A 21059-nucleotide genomic window follows, 5' to 3' on the forward strand; every position below is an offset into this window, starting at 1 on the left:
AACCTTTTCTGACGACTATTCGAGGGTATTCATGATAAAACCCTTCTTCTATTAGTAGAACATTTTGGGTATTCTTTTTCTTGAAATATTGGGTTTGGCTTCTAGAAGATGATCCTTGGGACTATGTTTGGCCAATGAGTTGGCTTTCAAAGAAGATGGTTTGGAGAGATTTTGGCTTATGAAGTACTATTTCTTTTTTATTGGATACTTCTAAGGTTGTTAAAGCTATTTGTTTTACAGGGTTTTTGGTCTTTTTGAGAGGCTAAAGCCAATGCAACTTCTGGTGATTGGGGTAAGGATTCAATCCAGTGTTGCATTTGGGAGTCTAATTGATAGGGATCTTGAGAATCTTGGAATAATGGATTTCAAGAAGTTGCTGCTTACTTTTGTGATTCTTCTTCCTGGGTACAAATTTCATACCAGGATTTAATTGGTTTTTGGGTTATACTTTGGCCTTCTTTAGGCGTTTCTTGCTTTTCTTTTCCTCTGTCTTTATTATCTTGTAATTTGGGAGGCATGTTTTTCTGCAGTATAAACATCTAGTAAGAATTTTGGGGCTTTTTGAAAAATATGAATTGGTTATAGTTGTTTTTTACAGTTTTTTTGATAGCCAATATTGGTACCATTGGGTTTTTTGGGTAAGAATTTTGTTTTCAATTTTGGGGACATAACTTTCCTTGTAAAAATTCTCTTGTAAGAAAATCTGGTAGAGAATTCAATTCTCCTTTAATATATTCAATGTCAAAATCAAATATGCTCAAAATTGCTTGCCATCTTGAAAAAATATGTTTTGAAGCAATATTTTGAACATCTTTTTGGAAGACTTCTTTTGCAAATTTACAATTTATTCTTATAAGGAATTTTTTATTTAATAAATCACTTTGGAATTTTGAAATACACAAAACAATTGCTAAAATTTCTTTTTTGATAGTACTATAATTTTGCTGAGCAGGAGTCCAATGCTAAGAGGTATACTAAACTATATATTCTTTTAGGCTTTTAACTTGTTTAAGGATACCACCATAACCTATTTCAGAGGCATCTGTTTCTACTTTTTTTGCAAGATTTGGATCTGTTAAGTGTAAACACGGTAGCTCTTTTATATGGAATTTTATTTGTTTTATTATGGAGGTGTGTACATCTATCCAAGGACCATGATTCTTTTTTAACCTATCATGAAGGGGTTTACAGATTTTGTTGAGCCCTGGGTAGAAATCTATAACATAATTGACGCTTCCTAAGAACCTTTGAAGTTGGGTTTTGTCTAATATTTTATCAGGAAATTTATCAGCAAACATGATTGACCTTTCTATTGGGATAATTGTTCCTTGGGTCACATAATGACCTAGAAACCTAATTCTTGTTTGAAATAGGCTAATTTTGGATTTGGATACAACCAAACCATTACTTTTAATAATATCAATAAATATTTTGAGATGTTTGAAGTGTTTGTGCATATTTTCAAAAAATGCTAAGACATCATCAATATAAACTATTGTGAATTGAGAATAGGGAATGAATATTTCATTTATTATTCTTTGTAATTCTGATGGTGCATTTTTTAATTCAAAAGGCATTACATTCCACTCATTTGTCCAAATGGAACTGTAAATGTTGTTTTATATCTTTCTGTTTCTTTGATCTGGATTTGCCAGAATCCTGATTTCATGTCAAATTTTGAAAATATTTTTGCATTGCAAAGTTGTTGGAGAAGATCTCTTTTTGTTGGAATGGGATATCGTATCCATTCTAATGCTTTATTCAGGGTTTTATAATTGATTACAAGTCTTGGTGTTCCTCTTGCTATTTATGCATTTTTTATTACATAGAAAGTAGAACAACTCCATGGTGAATTACTCTTCCTGATAAATTTTTTGTCTAATAAATCTTTAATTTCTTTTTTACAAAATTCTTCCATTTCTTTATTCATTTGAATTGCTTTGGCTTTTGTGGGGATTTGTTTTTCATCAAAATCTTTTGTATAGGGTAATTCTACTTCATGTTTCTTTCTATCCCAAAAAGCATTTGGAATTTCAGAATAGATTGTTTCCTATATTTCTTTTTTAACTTGGTCAATTTGTTTTTTGACTTCCTTATTATCTAGTTGTTGATTAATCCTTTCATAAGAAATTTCCTCTTTTAAGTAAGCAATTTGACTTTGTTTATAATTAATAAAGGAATTAATTTGATGTGTATAAATTGATAAAGATTTTAATAGATTGATATTTCTTATTTTTTATTTTTCTACAAAAGGAAAACTTATCTTAGTTTTTAGTATTTTTGTAGTGATGGACTGGTGTGTTACTTTGTAAGGTTTTAATAACGAGATGAAGGGTATTCCTAAAATAATATCTTGGGTCATGTCTTTAACTAGTAAAAAAGGAGTTTTTAATTTTATTCCTTGATTGCATATTTCGGCATTGGTATTTTATAATTGATCTTGAGTTTTCCACCATTTGTTGTTTTTAGTGCCTCTATTGTTTTATCATAATATTTTGTTGGCATTAACCCTTCTCGGATGCAGTTTTGATCAGCTCATGTGTCAAACAGCGCTATTGTTTCTAATTGAAATTCTTCATTGATTAAAAGTGTTATTTTTATTAAATATCTTTGGATAGAGACTTCAGTAAGAACCATCATATATTCATGCGTGTTTTGGTTTTCTATGTCTGAATTTGTGAGGTTTTGGTGGTCTTGATTTTCTGTATTTTTTAAGAGTTCAACCTGTTGTCTTTTTTGTTGCTGTTCTTTTTTGAGTTTGGAAACTTCTGTTTTTATGGTTTTTATTTCTGAGTTTAATTCTTCTTTGGTTATCTTTTTTTGTTTTGTTTTTTCATGTTTGTCAAAAATGATATTTTTAATATTATATATGGGTTCTTCATGTAAGATAGTTTTTTTAGGTTTTTTTTTTTATTGAATCTTTTAATTTTTGAAGATATTCTTTCTTTAGTGTTATATCTTGTATTTTATCAATGATTTCAATCATAAATTCTTGGTCTTTGGTTAAGACTTGGACTAAATTTTCACTTTCTGTTGAAGATTGGGATGTTGTATGTATTTCATCTATTTGCTGTTCTTCGGAGGATTTATTACTGATAGTTATATCTATGTCAAAAGATGATGTTTCCAGAAGTATTTCATTGATTTTCTGTTCAATTTCTTCTCTTAATTGAAGTTGGTTAATTTTTTTTTTATTTGACAATATTTTGAGATATGGCTTGTTTTTCCACATCTAAAACATTTTATTGTTTTGTCTATATTGCTAGGTTTATTTTGTTTTTGTTTTTGTTTTCTGTATTTTTTATATTTTGGTTTTTGGTAATATTCTTGGAGATTTCTTTTCTGTTTTCTTTGTTTTGTTGGCCTTGTGGAACAGCAAGGTTTTGAAGAGGAAAGTTCATTCTTAATATCAAATTGCTGACAAAATGAACCTAATTCTTTTGCATATAATTTTCTTTCTTTCTTTAATTGTCTATGTAGTTTTAAATCTTGGTAAATTTTTTAATCTTTCTTTTTGAGTGAAACTTATAAGTTCACCATAAGTAAGGTTTTCATATGGTATTATACCTTTGTATATTTCTTTTATTTGATTCTTGACTTTTTCTCCTAATAATGTAGGGAGTCCAGCTAAGAATTTTTCTTTCCAAAAAGGTTGGTTATTATCTGATCTTTGCATTACTCTTGTCATAAACATACGTTTGTACCATTTGAAATCAGTTAATTTTTTGCATTTTAGGTTTGATAATAATTCTGAATTTTTATCTCTCAAGTGAAAGGGATCTCCTATGAAATGTTTAGATATTGAGAAGATAAGAGTTGCAACAGCATCTTGTATTTCTCTTCCTTAATTATCTAAAATAGGGTCGCCCTCATTATCTTTTTTGGCGACTTTTAGAATTTCTTGTTGTTGATTTGTTGTAAGATAATTATCCCACCATCCCTTTAGTTGTCCTGCAAATCCAACAACTAAGAGATGTGCTATAGCACGATCTGAGATTTGACCAGTTTGATTTTGAGTTTTGTAAACATTTGAGACCATTATCATTTGTTGGAGTATGTTAAGAATATTGTATTCAGACATTCCGTCTATGTTCCATTCATAAATTGTATTAGCATTATATTTGTTTTGGAATATTGGTTTTTCTTCAATATTTAAATCCGGTGCTGGAATTTTTGGGTAATAATATTTTTGTGGTTTTCTCCAAATCATTTTATTAATTTGTTGGTTATCTGATTCATCTGAAGAATTTTGTTCTTGTATTGCATGGATTGTACGGGATTGTTGAGTTAGAGTTTCTGGAATTACTATTCCTGAATTTTAGCTTTTTAGGGCATCAAGTCTATCTTGTATTTCTTGTAGAAATTGATTTTGTTGTTCTTGATGATATTTCTTACGTACTTCAAATGGTGTAAATATTGGTTTTAAGGATTTTGAAATTTCACTTTTATTTTCTTCAATGGGTAAATTTTGAATGATCTTAGGTTGGTTCTCTACTATAGTTTCTATTTTTTCTAATTGTTGAGATATAGTATGTAGGTTTAAATTTGTATAATTATTTTGTTCAACTATCATTTTTATGTCTTTTGAAGATATATTCTCTCGTACTTCAGGTGCTCTCATTCCTAATGGGGTAGCTCTAATTCCTGTGGTTTTATGAGTATATTGGATTTCTGTAAAAGGAGGATGTTGCGTTTCTATTTCTCCTCTATTAGTTTGCCATTTGTTTATATTTTTTGTTACATTTATTGTTTGTTCATAATAGTTTTCAAACCACTCAAAGAATTCTATTAGGATTTTATATTTGTTCATAAAATTATAATATTCTTTCAATATTTCATTTTTTTGTTGATCATACCTTTTAAAGTAATTTTCTCTTTTTTGTTTGTTTTTCTTTGAATAAAATTGTTTTCTGTCTCATTCCTTGTGTATTTCAAATTCCTTTTCTAAGACAAATATTTCTAAATTTTGCTCTTCGTTAGAGTTTAAATTTGGATTATTTGTCATATATGAGTATGTTGGTGACATGTTGGGAGAATTTGTTGAACTATTTTCTTGGGTTGTATAAACAGGTTGGGGTATATTGGAGGAATTGTCTACTCTTTGTAGATTTGTCCTAACTGTTGAAGGTATTGAGGATACAGAGGCTCTAGCAGTTCTAAAGTCTGTCCCTGTTATTGATGGATTTTCTATGTTAATGCTTCGTATAGAAGATGTTATTTGATCAAAAGATTGTCTGGGAGGTGTTCTTGGAGGCCTATTGAAGACAAGTTCTACTGAACCATCTCTATATTCAGCTATATGATTTATTTCTATATTTTGAACAATTACTGGTTTTGTAGCTTCTTTTATTTTCCATTTATTTGGAAGTTGTACTTCATGCCATTGGATTGTTTTAGGAATCATTGTATGAGATCTAGTCATATCTATCTATATTAAAAGTGTTTCTCCTCTTGGGCTGTGAATTAAAGCCTTTGTATTAATTACAGAATTCATTACTTTGTAATATAATCTGTATACTATAGTTAAAGGTTCAGATCTTGTTATCATTTTATAATTATGAGTTTGAATTTGAAGCGTTAAGGCTCTCAAAATGTTTTTATCTCTTAATGAAACCATAAAATTTGAAAAGCAATTGAAATGTATTGGTCCTCTACAGAGACTTGTTTCACCAGTGTGTTGGTATCGTTCCTGCGGAGTATTGATATCAGAGCCACACCGGTGAAATGTATTGGTTGTATAACCAATACAATATTTTCATAACTGATACATTTCAATTTGGATCGTTTTTGCGGAGTGTTGGTATCGTTCCTGCGGAGTATATATATATATATATATAACTGGAAAGATAATGAAAATAATAAAATCACAATTACACTACCCATGTTTGACGTGTACTAAAAAGAGAGGATCGGATTTCAAATACAATATAGAATAACTCAATCCTTTAAAAAAATTTAATTTTAATCCCATAAAATTGGATGATATGTACTTTACATTTCCTATTTTACTCTAAAACTTACATACCTAAGTTAATGGTAATTAATTCTCATATCATTATGTAATCCTATCGTATATTTAATTATGTATACACCAAATAGGATATAGGATAAAAATATATCTTATCTTGCTTTTAAATTTTACACATACCAAACACGTAAAGGTTTAAAATTATGACTGTCTATAGGAAAAAAAAAAAAACAATGTAAGTCGGGGCAGATTCAACAATCAACATATATAGCGATGATAAGAAATTATTACATATACATTTTTCCTATCATATCAACTTCAAGTTGAACAAATCAAATTTCAAAATATCTTTTTTGTTAGAAAAATTGTCATGTTAGTTTATAACAATAATTAATTTGTTAGATTAATAAAAAGCGTAATCTAATATATCGATTTATACTGAAAAGATAAAAGTATAAATTTCGTTAGATTTATGGTGACAAAAATGTTATACCTAACAACTTCTCGTTGATTTCATGATGAGCTTAGCGTTAGATTTGAAATGTTGGATATTCATGTGCTATTGTCTGTTGGGGAAAATACAACAAAGATGCCTATGAAAGATCTTATAATCCATTAAGATACGATATGATACCTCTAAGATAAGAATACCCTTTAATGTAATGGTAGCCTTTTGTCCCCTCTTTGGGTACGTAGGTGAAAAAAGGGAAAATGAGGGCAAGACGAATGATTATGAAATTATGGTCCATGACCTAATTTTGCCGACGCCCTACGAGCCCATGAACAGTATGACTCGTACTGCAACCAAGGTGCGACGTTAGGGTCTTGTTGCGTGGCACTGACGTCCTCATTCAAGAATAGTATTAACCACTAAAAAGATAGTTTTTATTTTATGTGCATAAAGGTACCGACGGAGGGGAAGAATTCCTACCTTTAACCTTATTCTGTCTTTAAGGGTAATACACTAAGAAGTAAGACCCAAGTCTTGGTCATGTACTCACCCTTGAGGACAATCTACTCATCGTCTTAAAAGGATGGACGACTTTCAGGCTAGGGTTGGAACCGCATGCCCCAGCTCTTGCAAAAGCTTAGAGGTCTTTACCTTTCAAACAATTCACAAGGAAAAAAGACTCTTTCTCTTATCCCTGCTGAATGCTGACTCATTGATAATTGGCTAATGTTCATTTTCGTATTGCGATGGCACCTGTACAGTCACTATCACTTTTGTTTCACCATAACTGTTGCTACAGCTGTGCTGTGGCTATAGGTTTGAGGTCCACCACCTTCGGTGGATGCTAAATTTATCGCGCTCCCTCTCTCTTGCTATGTCCACAAAAAATACAGGAAGCAACCAACGAAAAATTCTGGAGTCCCAGCGAGAGAGTTGTTGTAATGTCTATCGACATCTTTGACAGTTGTGAGCGGAAAACCATTTTTCCTGATCCTTTGCGATGATCTCTTCGAAGAGACTTCCAGTTTGTAAAAGTTTATGGAGGATTTCAATAGCTAACAAATAATGAAAAAGACAACAGCAGAAAGACCGAAAAAAGGACAAAGGAGATCTTTTCTAGAGCTTTGATTAAATGCATAGATATTGTACGCAAATGCTTGTCAAGAATCTTATTGCTTTTAAGCACGAGAAAAATAGAACATGATTTTGACGATTTAGTGGGGCAATTAGGACATGAATGAAAAAGATTTGGCCTCTGTGTTAGCTACTACTAACACCCGCCGACACCAATCACAACACTATCAAGTGGTGCTCCCTTCTTAAACAGATATCTGAAATTCAAAACTTCATTAGAGAATCCAACTTGAATGAATAGAAAGGAGACAAATATAGCCATCCAATTGTTCAGCGTCATTATCTTCTATATAAATAAACATGACTTCTCAAATAATTCCAGCAATCATGTTTCCCAACAAAATGAACAGACTAAAAAGATTATATCATCTTTTCCTAACAACCCAAAAAAAAGTGATTTTTTTTTTTGCCCTCTTATCTTGCTGATTACCAGAAACAACCATAGAGAATTTACAGAATAGCAGAAAACCAGTCTTTTCAATCTCACTCCTCCTTCATTAAAGGATGATGGACGCTTCCAAACTCTAGCTACCTGTGCAAAATAAAAGTCAGTAAGATAAGAAACTTTAACCATTTACGTTTTACCTTCAATGAATAAAAACTCATCAACCACCAGAATATACCACTTCTTACTGAGAAAATTAGTCAATATTTCTCTTTGGCAAAATCAAATGATCATGCACATGAAGCCAAATTATGCAATTCATCCTTCTTGAAACCTTGCCTGTTTTCTTATCAATTAGAATGGAATACACAGAGCAACTATTTTGATTTTCACCAAGACAGTTATCTCACCAATAAAGTTCAAAGAGTTCTACAAAATTGAGATCATAATTTGATTGAATGTTAATTCTTCCTTGCGAGTTGCTCTAAAACCCATCCTACACATCCGGCTTGCTAGCAATGAAGCCAGTTGGACAGTAGATGTAGCAAAAGGCATTGACACCTTAGTCTTAATCTCCTGTGAATGGCAACCATGAGTCTGTAATAAAAAAAAAATACAGGCACTTTGACAAGCACCACTGGCTCCTTGGTGCTATCCAGAATGTAAGCCTTGCCACAAGGCAAGTGAGAAACTCTACATCTGCGCACTAGCCTGAGGGTCGGAGCAGCCTATCTGCCCCAAGATATTTATGTACCAGAAAAAGGGAAGTACTACGCAATGGAAATGGAATTGACTTGCTTTATAAGTAAAGACACTGCATAAAGGGTCTGGCAATAGATAGCAGGACTTAATTAAAGGGGACCACTGCAAAGAGTAATCATATCCGCTACTGCTTGATGAGACCAACTACTTTTTGCATCAACTTATTAGCAAAAGATCATTATGTAAAACAAAGAGAGTAACAGAGAGGACAGAATCAATTAAGTGAACAATTTGCCATTTGGCTGGTGTGTACATGGTTGTATGATATTTGAGGACATTATAATTGACTTGATGTGCTTTGTTGCATGGTCCGTAGATCCCTTCTTGGCCCCTATCATATGAAGGAGGAAATGTGTCTTTTTGTTGCATGCTAAATGCATATTCCGTCATTGGAAAAGAAGGTAAGAAATATAGTTACTTGATTCGTTGCAATAATGATTGTTTCCATGATTAAAGATGAAAAGATAAAACTAACAGTGAACATAAGAACAAATGACAAACTAATTAGCATCAAAGAAGAGGAGGAAGCCAACATGCCGACAAGGGTAAATATGCATAGACTTATGGCCAGTGTTAAACAAGGTAGGGAGAAAAACAGGCAATGCTTACAACTCAGAGCGTAATTGAGAAAACCCTGAAATATAAAATTTTACAAGTGAGGAAAACTTATAATCTGGGCAAATCCATGTTAGACAAAAGTAACTTACCAACACCACTACATTGTACAAGCATAATATTGTTCAGCTTTGACAGAAATTTTGCAACCCATAAGTGTAGGGGCCATGCTAGAGGACGTTCATAGATTCGTCAGCTCAACAAATAGCCACTCTATTAGGTAATAGAAAAGAGGCAGAAAATAACATATTTAGAAGATCACACCTCCAGTGCCTCTTGCAACGCAAGTAGGAGGTTTACAAACAGCTGGGGCAATCAGGGCCTTTAAAATAGATGGAGTAACATCACATGCCTGCTGAAGCAAGAACAGATTTGGGAGATCAACAGAATACGAGTCCCTAGCCGTAATATATACTTTTAGAACAAGGTTATGACTTAATAGCTACTCGTGTGTATTCATGTATATTGATGTTAAATATTGCTCTCAAATCTTATTAATATCCAATGGCCCTTGTTTGAATATCTCAATCACTGTTCTAGCAACACCTAAGAGTTGTTCCTAAATTTTACAGAATAAATTAATTAATGGAAACCCATTTAATAACAACATTTAGAAATCAGAAATACTTATCATCATGTAATTGTTGATATTCTCAACAGTAAGCACATTGAACTTCATCATATGTCACCATTCTTGTTATTTGTTTATTGTCAATTCATGACATTTGAAGCTACAACTTACAGTAACCCTATCCCATGAAAAACCAGTTAAGTTAACATTCAAGAGGAATCACCTCAGTTATAATTCTTGTTGGTTGCTGGTATTAGGTTGAAGAAATTTCACGATTCTACACCTGGCTACATTGCTTAACATTAATTTCTAAAAATATTTTCGATACAAATTAATTGTTTAGCAAGATGAGCTATTATAAGCAAACATCTGCAATTTTCAATAAGCTTGTCCAAATAAATAATTAAAATATATTGTGAGTCTCATTTTAGTTTTTCCCTGCTTATCTTTCAACTCAGAAACAAAAACACAACAAAAGCTGAGTAATAGACACCGAGATAAGCAGCACTTATTCATGTAAACATCAACATGGTATCCTGAAGCCCTAGGTAAATGCAGTTTAGTTCGAAAACCATAACAACTAGTAACATACATACCGTTGAAATAGTCCTACTTAACTTTAATGACACATGAGAACTGTAGGAAGCCATTATGCTCATTAATTTCAATATCATGAAATTTAAAATGAACCTTTCATGTCTAAAAGAAAGATGAGGGTAATTTGACTAATTTAAATATTGTTTGAGTAGGTTTTTAGGGGGCCTTATAAGAGTTGTTAAGAGAGGATGACCAAAAGCAATTCAGAATCTAGATCGGTGGCCTTTTCTCTTTGGTGGCATTTAGTATGGGATGCTCACCTCAAAATTAATGGTGATCTGCAGTTGGTGATTATATCAACTCAGTAATTCTAAGTAGTAGTGATCTAGGATCACCAAAAGTGATTAAGCTACTGCCTTGGAAGGTGATCTAATTCCCATTTGAAAGGGTCAAAAAAATTTTTCACCGAGGTGAAGTGATTGGTAAAATTAATGATGAACAATATTACCCTTTTAATGTGTGAATAAAGCTTCATTTTTCACAAAATTGTAATCATTTTTATATATTAAATATTTGTCTTTTTCAGAATAATATTCTTTCTACCAAATTCAAAAGTACATTACATGCTATTCTTTGCCCTTCTTTTTATGTTATATATAATTTTTGTTTTCTAAGCAAATTCATTATCATTTTAATAAATATAGTTTTATTTTCTAATTCATTCAAATATTTCTTTGTAATTAGTACTTGAGAAGTTAATTTACCTATTAATGAATACAATATTCACATTTATTGATTAAATTTAATTATACCTTATATCCAAGAAATATAGTATTAATATTTACAAATTGTTATCTTTAAAATATTCAAATTATTATTATTAAATATTATTATTATTTTGGTAATTTTAAACAAAATTATATTTGATTTTTACGTGATACCAAACACACTGATTCTTAATCCCCAATAATTGATAATTGTTAACCAAACATGATAATCTTAACTTAGCTGTGAAAAGGTTACCCTGACAATAAGATGACCATGTAGATCTTGAAAATGATACCAAAAGCTACTTTAGAAAATGATAGCCATGATAAGGAAAACTTCGGCTTCCTCTCTTGACACCAAAAATATTTGCTTGTGCAGCATTTTCTACACAATTCATTTAAGAGAACCAACTAAAAAATTGCAGTTAAGTTATAATAAAGTTATTTGTGCAAATTAAGTTATATGTGGTCCTAAATGATATTCCATAATTTTGCTTGGGTCTGAAATATTATACCTTTTGGAAGAGAGATCTGTCATATGCAAAATCTCCAAAGTCTTTAGATATAGAGTCACAACTTGATGAACACATTATCTATAAGATCTAGTCAAAAGTGCACCTTGTACCATACATCTATGGCAGTACCAGAATCAGGTGCTGTTGTGTGTATGGGCAAATTTTCTACATATGATATTTGAAATAATTGTTCTTAAGGAGTGACCAAGTACATACCTTGGATGCATGCCCAAGGATTTGCAGCATGACATGATGGATGTTCTTAGCAGCTGAACAGAATTGGTTACTTGACTGCTATCTAGTAAGCGAACAGACAAGTGATAGTTCTTAAACCGAATTATGTGAAGGACAAGGATAAAGCATTTGCTCAGAATCAGCTCTTTGAGTTTAGACAATAAAACAAGACCACCTTTGTGTCATAAAATTTACTCAACTTTCAACAAGAATCTGGAATTTCACTCGCCTCTTAATGCTGCCCATTCTATCATAACCTATACCAATCTTACCATGCATCAACTTCATGGCCAAATCTGCATTGCCTGCCTTTCTCAAGGCATTGATTAGAACAGTTCGAATTCTTCCAGGTATTTCTCTACCCTTATCAACAATACCATCAGCCAACTTGCAGGCCTCCTTGATACGGCCTGCTTTGCACAGCACATGGATCATATCTTCAAAAGCTGTCTCAGGAATAACACCCATTGGTGCTAGATCATCCAAAATCTCGCAGGCCTTAGTCACCTTGCCTGATACACAAAGCCCAATTGAGAGAGCCCTAAAAGAGGCTGCAGTTGGTGTGATACCTTTATCAATCATCATATCCCAAAGCTTCATTGCCTCTTCATATTTATGCTCCCTGAACAGTCCTCTTTTGAGTATTGTATATGTATAAACTGTCTGATCACATCCTTCATCCTCCATCTATTAAAGAGTGTTAACGCTTCATTGACCCTCCCACACTTTGCAAGGGCATCAATAAGGGCATTCTAACAATATGAATCCTGTGGGCAACCTTTCTCAACCATCTCTTCAAAAAGTTTCTGAGCTGCATCCACTCTACCAGCCTCACCCAACCCATCAATTAGACTAGAATAAAACATGGCATTAATTGCCACTTCATTAGCTCTACAAAACCTGAGATACTCCATGGCCTCATCTAATCTTCCACTCTTACACAATCCATTAACGATGGCCCCATATGAAACCTCATCAGGTTCAAACCCATCAGTTTTCATCCCCTCAAATAGCTTTAATGCATCTTCCATCCTTCCACATCTTGCAAATGCATCTATCACAATTGTATAAATCACCACATTTGCTTTAAACCAAATCCGAATCTTATTCTGAAAAACAGCATATCCTTCAAGACATTTCCCGTCTTTACAAAGTCCTCCAATAATCAAACTATACGCATGAGGCGGAACTTCACAGCTCTTCTCCACCATTTCATGATACAAACCCAAACAAGAATCAAAATTCCCCTCTGAATAGCATGCCTGCATCAATGTCATATAAGTAACCTTATCTGGCTCCAAATTTATTGTCTCCATAGCTTGTAATTTTTCCATTGCTTTCTGGGTTTTTCCTGCCTTACAATATCCTTTAATCATGGTATTATAATTGACAACATCTGGCCTAATTTTACTGTTCTCCATAACCTTGAAAACCTGCTCCGTAGATTCAACAAACATAGAATTTACCAATCCATTAAGTAAAAAGTTAAACGCATATAAACTAGGTTCAATCTCATTCTCTTTCATTCTTCGCCACACCCATAATAACTCCTCTACCATCCCAAGTCCCCCACAGTTCTTAATCAAAGAATTTGCTGATGACATTGTCATTACAGACCCCATTTCTTTAAGTTGACCAAATAAGAATCTTACTTTTGCCAAATCATTTTCTAAAGCTAAAACATTTATCATAGAAACATAACATTCCAGCTTATGGGTATATTTCTTTTGCTTAGCAGCCCATGTTAAGAACCTCAAAGCAACATCAGGTTTGTTTTGAACCTCAACAGAAGCTAAAACAAAAGCAACAAAATTTGGAGACAACTGGATCGAGAACTTGTGGCAAAACGAGTATAAATTTAATTCCATGTTAGAAGAACCATCTAAAAGATTGACAATTTTGCTTACCCAAGGAGATGGCTGCAAGTCTCGAGGAAATATTGAGGCTAAACCAGAGACTTTAAAAAAGGGCTCTATCCACTCGGGAGGAGGAAGATAACTCGGAGTGAATATGAACCTGGAGGAGGAAATGGAGATTGGGTTGGATAACAGTTTAGGAGGGTTTGGCGGTGACTCAACATTTCTGTGGGGACTAGATAAAAGTGGAGATTGCAGACGGGATAGAGAGCCGGGATAAAGAGGCTTCAACAGGGTTCTTCTCATAAGGGTTTTTGGGTGCTAACCGGCGAGAAATGAGAATCGTGCTTGATGAAATAAAATCACTCTTTCGCTCTTGTATTTGGATAACTTTTACTTTTCCGAAATATAGACACAAGGTCTAACGGTCAGGACACTGGACTTTGAATCCGGTAACCTGAGTTCAAATCTCAGTGGGAGGAGCAAGACTTATATCCCTCTTCTCCTAACTAAAAAATATAATGATAAAATTTTACTCATTAAATATGATCTATTACTTTAAATAGAGTAATAAATTTGAATCTTATCTTATAATATATATTTTGTTAAAAATCTAAATATGTACCTAAACTATCTCAAAATTTTTTTAAAACAAAACTCTTATCTCTTTATTATACTCAAATAAATTCTTATTTTATGATTTTACTCAAATAAACTTATATTGACCAAAAGGTATGACATAGCCTTAACAATCCTTAAACTTATGGTCAATTAACATCCTTCACAATTGTGACAAATGATATGATTTTTGTAACATGACAAACTTGACTGATTGGAATAATTATATCTGAAGAAAGAATTTTTTTCATTTAAATAATTTTATCTTGTAAAAAAGTCACATTAATATTCACGTGTATAAAAGATGTTAATTGATCATGAGTTTAATAGTCATTAGGGCACATGATAAATATGACATCTTTCCGTCAATAAAAAAGTTTATAAGTCATAGGACATAGGCTCATATGAGATTTTTGTAATATTTTAGCTTATATTTTTATAAGGTTATTCTTCTAAGCTCAATGGGCTTTTGGGAATCGGGTGCTAAGTACCTGGTGAGGCAATTAGGCCCTAGAAGTAGTGGACTGGGCAATTCTGCAACTGCCTCCAAATGATGATCCCCAACAACCATAGGCTGAGATGTAATGAGCGTATATACAATGTTTGCTGTTATCCACACACAATGAAGATAGCTGTAAATTGAGCAATCTATGGGTGGATCTCTTATGGCCTAATTAACTAGAGTTGATTATTTAACAAAGGTGTTTTTTTTTTTCAAAGGCATTTTTACAAGGCTTTTGTTAATGAGGAAAATCCAAAAATCCCTTCCAATCACCTAAAAGGATATTTTGACCCTTTTTTGTCTTAAAATGATGCTTTTAACCCTTTGATTATTACCATGATTAGTTAACGGTTAAAAAAAAATATAACTCAATATTACATAAATATTTTATACACAAATACCCTCTCTGAAAAAAAACTACTAATCTCTTCTCTCCCAAAAACCTTAATAAAAGAAAACTAAAAGAATTTTGATATGTTTTCTTCAAATTTTCATCTTTTGTATTTTGATCCATTTGAAGAATCTTGTAATAATCAACATTTATTCTTCAAATTCCCTTTTTCTTCAGTTGCTTGAACATATTTCTCTTCTCTCATTGGATTTCTTTTTCTTTTTTCTCACAACTTTAGCTTTTCTAACTAAAGGAATTTTGATTTGAAAGGAAAAAAGAAATACAAAGAATTTGTTGATGTTTCTTGGTCACTGTCATTTGAAGAAGAGAAGATTCACTAACATTGATCCCATGTAGGTTGCATCTGCCAGGGTCTTTCATTTCCTTTCCTCTTTTATGTTTTTTTTTTTTGGGTTCAAAATCCTATTTTTAACAATGTGTTGATTTGTATTTTTTCTATGATTTTGTCATTCAACAACAGGTCTGGTTCAAAATCCTATTTTCATCCATTTTCAAGTTTCCAGAGCCTTCAAATAAAAATTCTTTAGTTTTTCTTTTTTTTTTATCGAGGTTTTTGAAGGAGAATAAGTAGATTTTTTATCTCAAAGAGAATATGCTCAAATTGAAAAAATAATATAAAAGGTGGTTGTGCCTTAAAATATTTATGTGGTATTGAGTTTTAATTTTTTTAAATTTAGACTAATACGGTTAAGAGTCAAAAAGTTAAAGGCATCATTTATAGCAAGAAAGACCAAAATGTCTTTTTAAGAGTGATTGAAAGAAGGTTTTGGATTGAGGAAATTGTGAGAAAAGGATCTCGTAATAAGGTGATTTCAGAAATAACCACCCATATAAAATTATCTGTTTCTATCCAAAAACAAACATGAGTAGATCAAAATGCCCTTAAAAACATCGTTTTAAATAAATGCTCAGTTGTTTGAGCTATCTGCCTCCCACTAGAGAGAAAATGAAAAACATTAAAAATAAATGCGCGCAGCTGTTTGGGCTCGGTCATCTTTCTCTGTCTCAACTCTAGCAAGTCTTTGTTGAGCACCATCATCGTCATCTCTCTCAGATCTCTGAACTGTATGAGCTCTATCAACTCTCTGTTGAGCACCATCGTCATCAAGTTGTGGTCTATCTCTCAGCATCTAGCCACATTGTCGTAGATTAACACACTCTATAGCAGAGATGACATCAAGGTACCTATTATTGGGTTTATTTCTGCAACACACTTAAATTTCTTAAACATTTGGTGTAAATGATAAGATGAATTAGAAATATTGCCCAAAGTTGTTACACGCCATGCATCTATAACATGAGTTAGAGTTATTTTAGCGTGTCACGGCTATTCCTGGCGTGTTGTGGGTTAACTAGTTATTTGGGTTGTTAATGTGTCACGGATGTTCCTGGGGTGTGGTGGGTTAACTGAATTTATGGATTTTTGGCGTGTCACAACTGTTCCTGGCGTGTCGTGGGTTAACTGGTTTTTTGGGTTTTTAGCGTGTCACGGATGTTGGTGTAACCAGTCAGTAATTACAGTGATTGGCGTGTCACGACAGTGATGCATGGCTTGTAACGATACTAATGCATGGCGTGTCACGACATTTGACTTGATATGCATGGCGTGTTACAACATTTTACGTTATATGCTTGGCGTGTAACAACACGACTGACAAATTTTTAATCATGGCATGTATTGTGTAAAATGATTGACAATATTTTTTTTTCAAAATTTCAGTGGGGTTCCAATTGTGCGAATTGTGATAAGACACGATGGTCAGTGGGTTGATGGCATTTACAAGGGTGGTGAGTCACGAATGCCGAGGGTTAGGAGTGATTTGTCGTTTGTAGGCTTGATGAAGTTGGTTAAAGATGTTATTGGGGTAAACTCAGAAATTGACGAGATTGAGTTACATGCATTGATCAGTACACCCAGAGACCTATCACGGCCAATTATCAAGGACATGATGAGGATGTTGCATTAATTTTGCTACAACAGAGGAATGTTCCGGCTGTGTATGTCAGCATTAAGGGATGCTAAACAAATGTTATGTCACATGAAGAAGTTGGACAACATGGTAATTAGCTCAATCAAAATGAGATTTACAATGCTTCACATATGCCACAGCATTCGGTCCATAACCCACAACAATGGCAATTGAGGTATGCACAAGAGTTTGTGCAGCCCGATAGACAAACAACATTCACAAAACAGTTGGCTGCACAATTTCGACTAGGATGTGCATCAAACCAATTTCTTGCTTCTCTTGAACAAATGCAACGATCAGATGAAACTGTAGAGTGTGTAATGCCATTGTCAAATGAGAATACGACAGTTAAGGACAACAATGTGAGGTTGGAGGGTGACACTGCGACGCTGGAGTATAATACTGCATTTGATGAGGGAAATGAGGATTTGTTCGTTACCGGTGAAGATAGATTTGATCACACCTCAGATGATGGGCTTGAACAATCGCAAGATGACAGTTCAAACGATGACTGCCTTTATGACAGTGACATTCCAATTTGCAATAATGTTGAAGGCGAAACGAAATCTGTTGGAGGTGTTGATGTAGAAGATGTTCAGTGTGATGACCCCATATACAATAACCCCATCGCTGGTGAGAACGGGATTCGTTGCCTTGATACATTGCTTGATGATAGTGATTAAGAAAGGGGAAATGCAGGGATATCTCATACGTGGGTAATTACAGGTGCAGAAAGGTTCTCCTTCCAAACAATTACCACTGAGGAGTCGACATGTGCCGAAGATCGCTTATACAAAGGAAGAATGTTTTCTTCGAAGGCCGAGTTGAAACGAGCTTTAAACATGTTGGTTATAAAAGAGAAGTTTGCGATAAGAGTAAAAAGGTCATGTAAAGCTCGTTATAAGGTTGGTTGCAAGGACAAGGCATGCAAGTTCAGTGTTCGTGCAACAAAGTTACCTGATAGAGGAGAATATTGGAAAATTCAGACATTCTACAAAGTACACACCTGTACCGTTGATGGTTTGCAAAGGCGATTTCCAACTACGAGTGCGAAGATGATTGGTGAACTTATGTCACACAAGATTCGGGCTAATGGAGTAGCATTGAGACCTAAGGACATAATTTGTGAGATGAGGGTTCAGTGGGGATTGGAATGCTTGTATGGTAAGGCTTGGCAAGCTAAAGAGTATGCGGACAAGCTTGTTTTCGATCCACCGAAAGAGTCATTTCAACTACTACCATCGTATTTTTATATGTTGGAACAAGAAAATCCTAACACAGTGACTGTAGTGGTTACTGATGAGGAAGAGAGATTCAAATAGTGTTTCTGATCATACGGGGCTTGTATTCAGGGGTTTAGGGATGTAATGCGTCCTACGGTTGCAATTGATGCGACACATCTGAAAGGCAAGTTCAAGGGTGTTCTGTTTGTTACTGTATGCAAAGATGCGAACAAGTGCGTATATCCAGTTGCATTTGGCATTGACCATGTTAAGGATGAAGACTCGTGGACGTGGTTTCTTAGCAAGCTGCGTGATGTGGTTGGTTGTCCTGAAAACACTATGTTCATTTCTGATCAGCATCTCAGCATTAAGAAAGCAATCCAAAATGCATATCCAGAAACGCATCATGGTTTATGCGGTTACCACTTGAAAAAAAACTTTAAAAACAAGTTCAAGCGCGACGATGTTTGTATGTTTTTCACCTTTGCTCGAGATTACTATAAGGTGGCCGATTTCAACAGACATATGAACTAGATACAGTAGATTCACCTGGAAGCCCACGCGGACCTTATGAGAATAGGGCCTGAGAAATGGGCACGTGCATGTTCACCGGCAAAGCGATACCAAATGATGACATCCAACATTGCGAAATGTGTTAACTCATGCTTGAAGCATGCAAGACAAATGCCAATCACTGTTTTGATCAAGTTCATCAGAGACATGTTCCAGCGTTGGTTCCATGAACGGTACGAGGAGGCCATCAAGGTGACCACGTCCCTCAGCCTTTGGGTTGCCAGGCAGTTGAGTAAAAGGTTCAATGATGCACATCGCTTTCTAGTTAAGCATATCAATCGAGTGGAGTTCGAAGTTAAATACGGGAAAATGGACGAACTTGTAAACCTATCTAGGAAGACGTGTTCATGTTGTGAGTTCCAAACAGATTTACTGCCATGCAGCCATGCCATTGCAGCAATAAGGTCAGAATATCTTTATTTCTTATTTGAACCGTAATTGACATAACATTTACATTGTGTTTGAAGATTGAGTTTTTAGTGTTTTTCAGTAAATGCAATCGTGAAGCCATTGAATTCTGTACTGACTACTACAAGACAACCGTTTTCATGGAGGGTTATTCAGGATCCATTCAGCCGGTAGGGCATCCTAGTGAGTGGGACATCCCCCCTCATGTGAAACAAATTGTCATCTTGCCCCCACCTTGGCGAGGCCAAGCAGGAAGACCTAAGAGGAGAATGATTCCATCAGTTGGTGAAGGCAGTCGAGCACAGAGATGTTCGCAATGCAAGAGGTACGGGCATAACAGTCAGAACTGCCCATCCCCATTTGCAGTTCCATCCACAAATCCGACACCATCTCTAAGTCAATCGGTGACTCCACGACTGCGCCAACCCAAAGCATGTTCAAGTTGCAGACAAACCGGTCACACACGCAACAACTGTCTAATACGAAGGACAATATCTAAAAATGTAGGGTGTGTTATGAATGAAGACAGCCTGACCGCCTAACTAAATGTGTTTGAAAATTATAGTTGAATTCGTTTTGCTTTACGGATTTGTTTGCTCAGTCATTCTATGAGGCACTTTTAGTTATGGACTTTGTTGCCAAACATTTCAAGCAGATAAGCCTGTCAAGGCCTCTATCTGATCAAGATCGTGTTAAAGTACATTCTTACATTGTTTGTAAAAATGTTTCCAATTACAATCTCCATCAGACAAGAGCCATGTATTTACTTATCTGCTTGAAATGTTTGGCAACAAAGTTCGTAACTAAAAGTGCCTCATAGAATGACCGAGCAGACAAAATGTCAAGATCCTCATACTGTATGCGTTGGATCTGCAAAACATGGCACAGATGCAGCAGTGAGTTAAGCCATAATGTGCAACAAGGTATACAGAAGAAATAAATAAGGAATAAATATGAGACACGCCATGCATAACAAGAAAAATGAAATGACACGCCATGCATAACAAGTAAAATGTTGTGACACGCCATGCATAACAAGTAAATTGTGCTGACACGCCATGCATAACAAGTTAAACATTGTGACACACCATGCATAACAATTAAATTGTTTTGACTCGCCATGCATAACAAGTAAAATGTTGTGACACGCCATGCAAAACAAGTAAATTATGCTGACACGCCGTGCATAACAAGTTAAACGTTGTGACACGCCATGCATAATAATTAAATTGTTCTGACCTGCCATGCATAGCAAGTAAAATGTTATGACACACCATGCATAACAAGTAAATTGTGCTGGCACACCATGCATAACAATTAAATTGTTTTAACCCGCCATGCATAACAAGTTCTAGTGTGTAAATTTAGACGTACTATTTTATAATGGCAAGATAGAATTTTGGCCTGGAAACAATTGGAAAAATAAGGGAGGATGGATACAGAACAATTTCATGCTGAAAGCAATTAGATGGATGGAAAAATCTATATATTCAATGTTAATCAATGTAATGTTGGGCTGGTGCAGCTGGCTTGCCTAGAAGAGAAAAACGACGAACCT

General features: G+C 34.2%; 2 protein-coding genes and 1 long non-coding RNA gene across 3 annotated transcripts; 1 reads left to right on the top strand and 2 right to left on the bottom strand.

Moving 5' to 3' along the window:
- Nucleotides 7748–9401, bottom strand: LOC18608664. Its single transcript, XR_001926839.1, has 2 exons — nt 8349–9401; nt 7748–8085 (listed from the first exon to the last, which is right to left on the bottom strand). It is a non-coding gene; the product is annotated as an uncharacterized LOC18608664 (long non-coding RNA).
- Nucleotides 11371–14240, bottom strand: LOC108660432 (pentatricopeptide repeat-containing protein At1g03560, mitochondrial). The gene is given in 2 exon segments (XM_018116554.1): nt 11371–12625; nt 12628–14240. Coding segments are annotated over 2 exon segments (1965 nt in total). The 5' UTR covers nt 14102–14240; the 3' UTR covers nt 11371–12134.
- LOC108660638 lies at nt 17429–19054 on the top strand. Its single transcript, XM_018114889.1, has 3 exons — nt 17429–17930; nt 18024–18499; nt 18650–19054. Exons 1-3 carry the CDS (start codon nt 17429–17431, stop codon nt 19052–19054), a joined length of 1383 nt encoding a protein of 460 aa, XP_017970378.1.

The sequence above is a fragment of the Theobroma cacao genome, chromosome 2 (genome assembly GCF_000208745.1).
Source record: "Theobroma cacao cultivar B97-61/B2 chromosome 2, Criollo_cocoa_genome_V2, whole genome shotgun sequence".
NCBI lineage: Eukaryota > Viridiplantae > Streptophyta > Magnoliopsida > Malvales > Malvaceae > Theobroma > Theobroma cacao.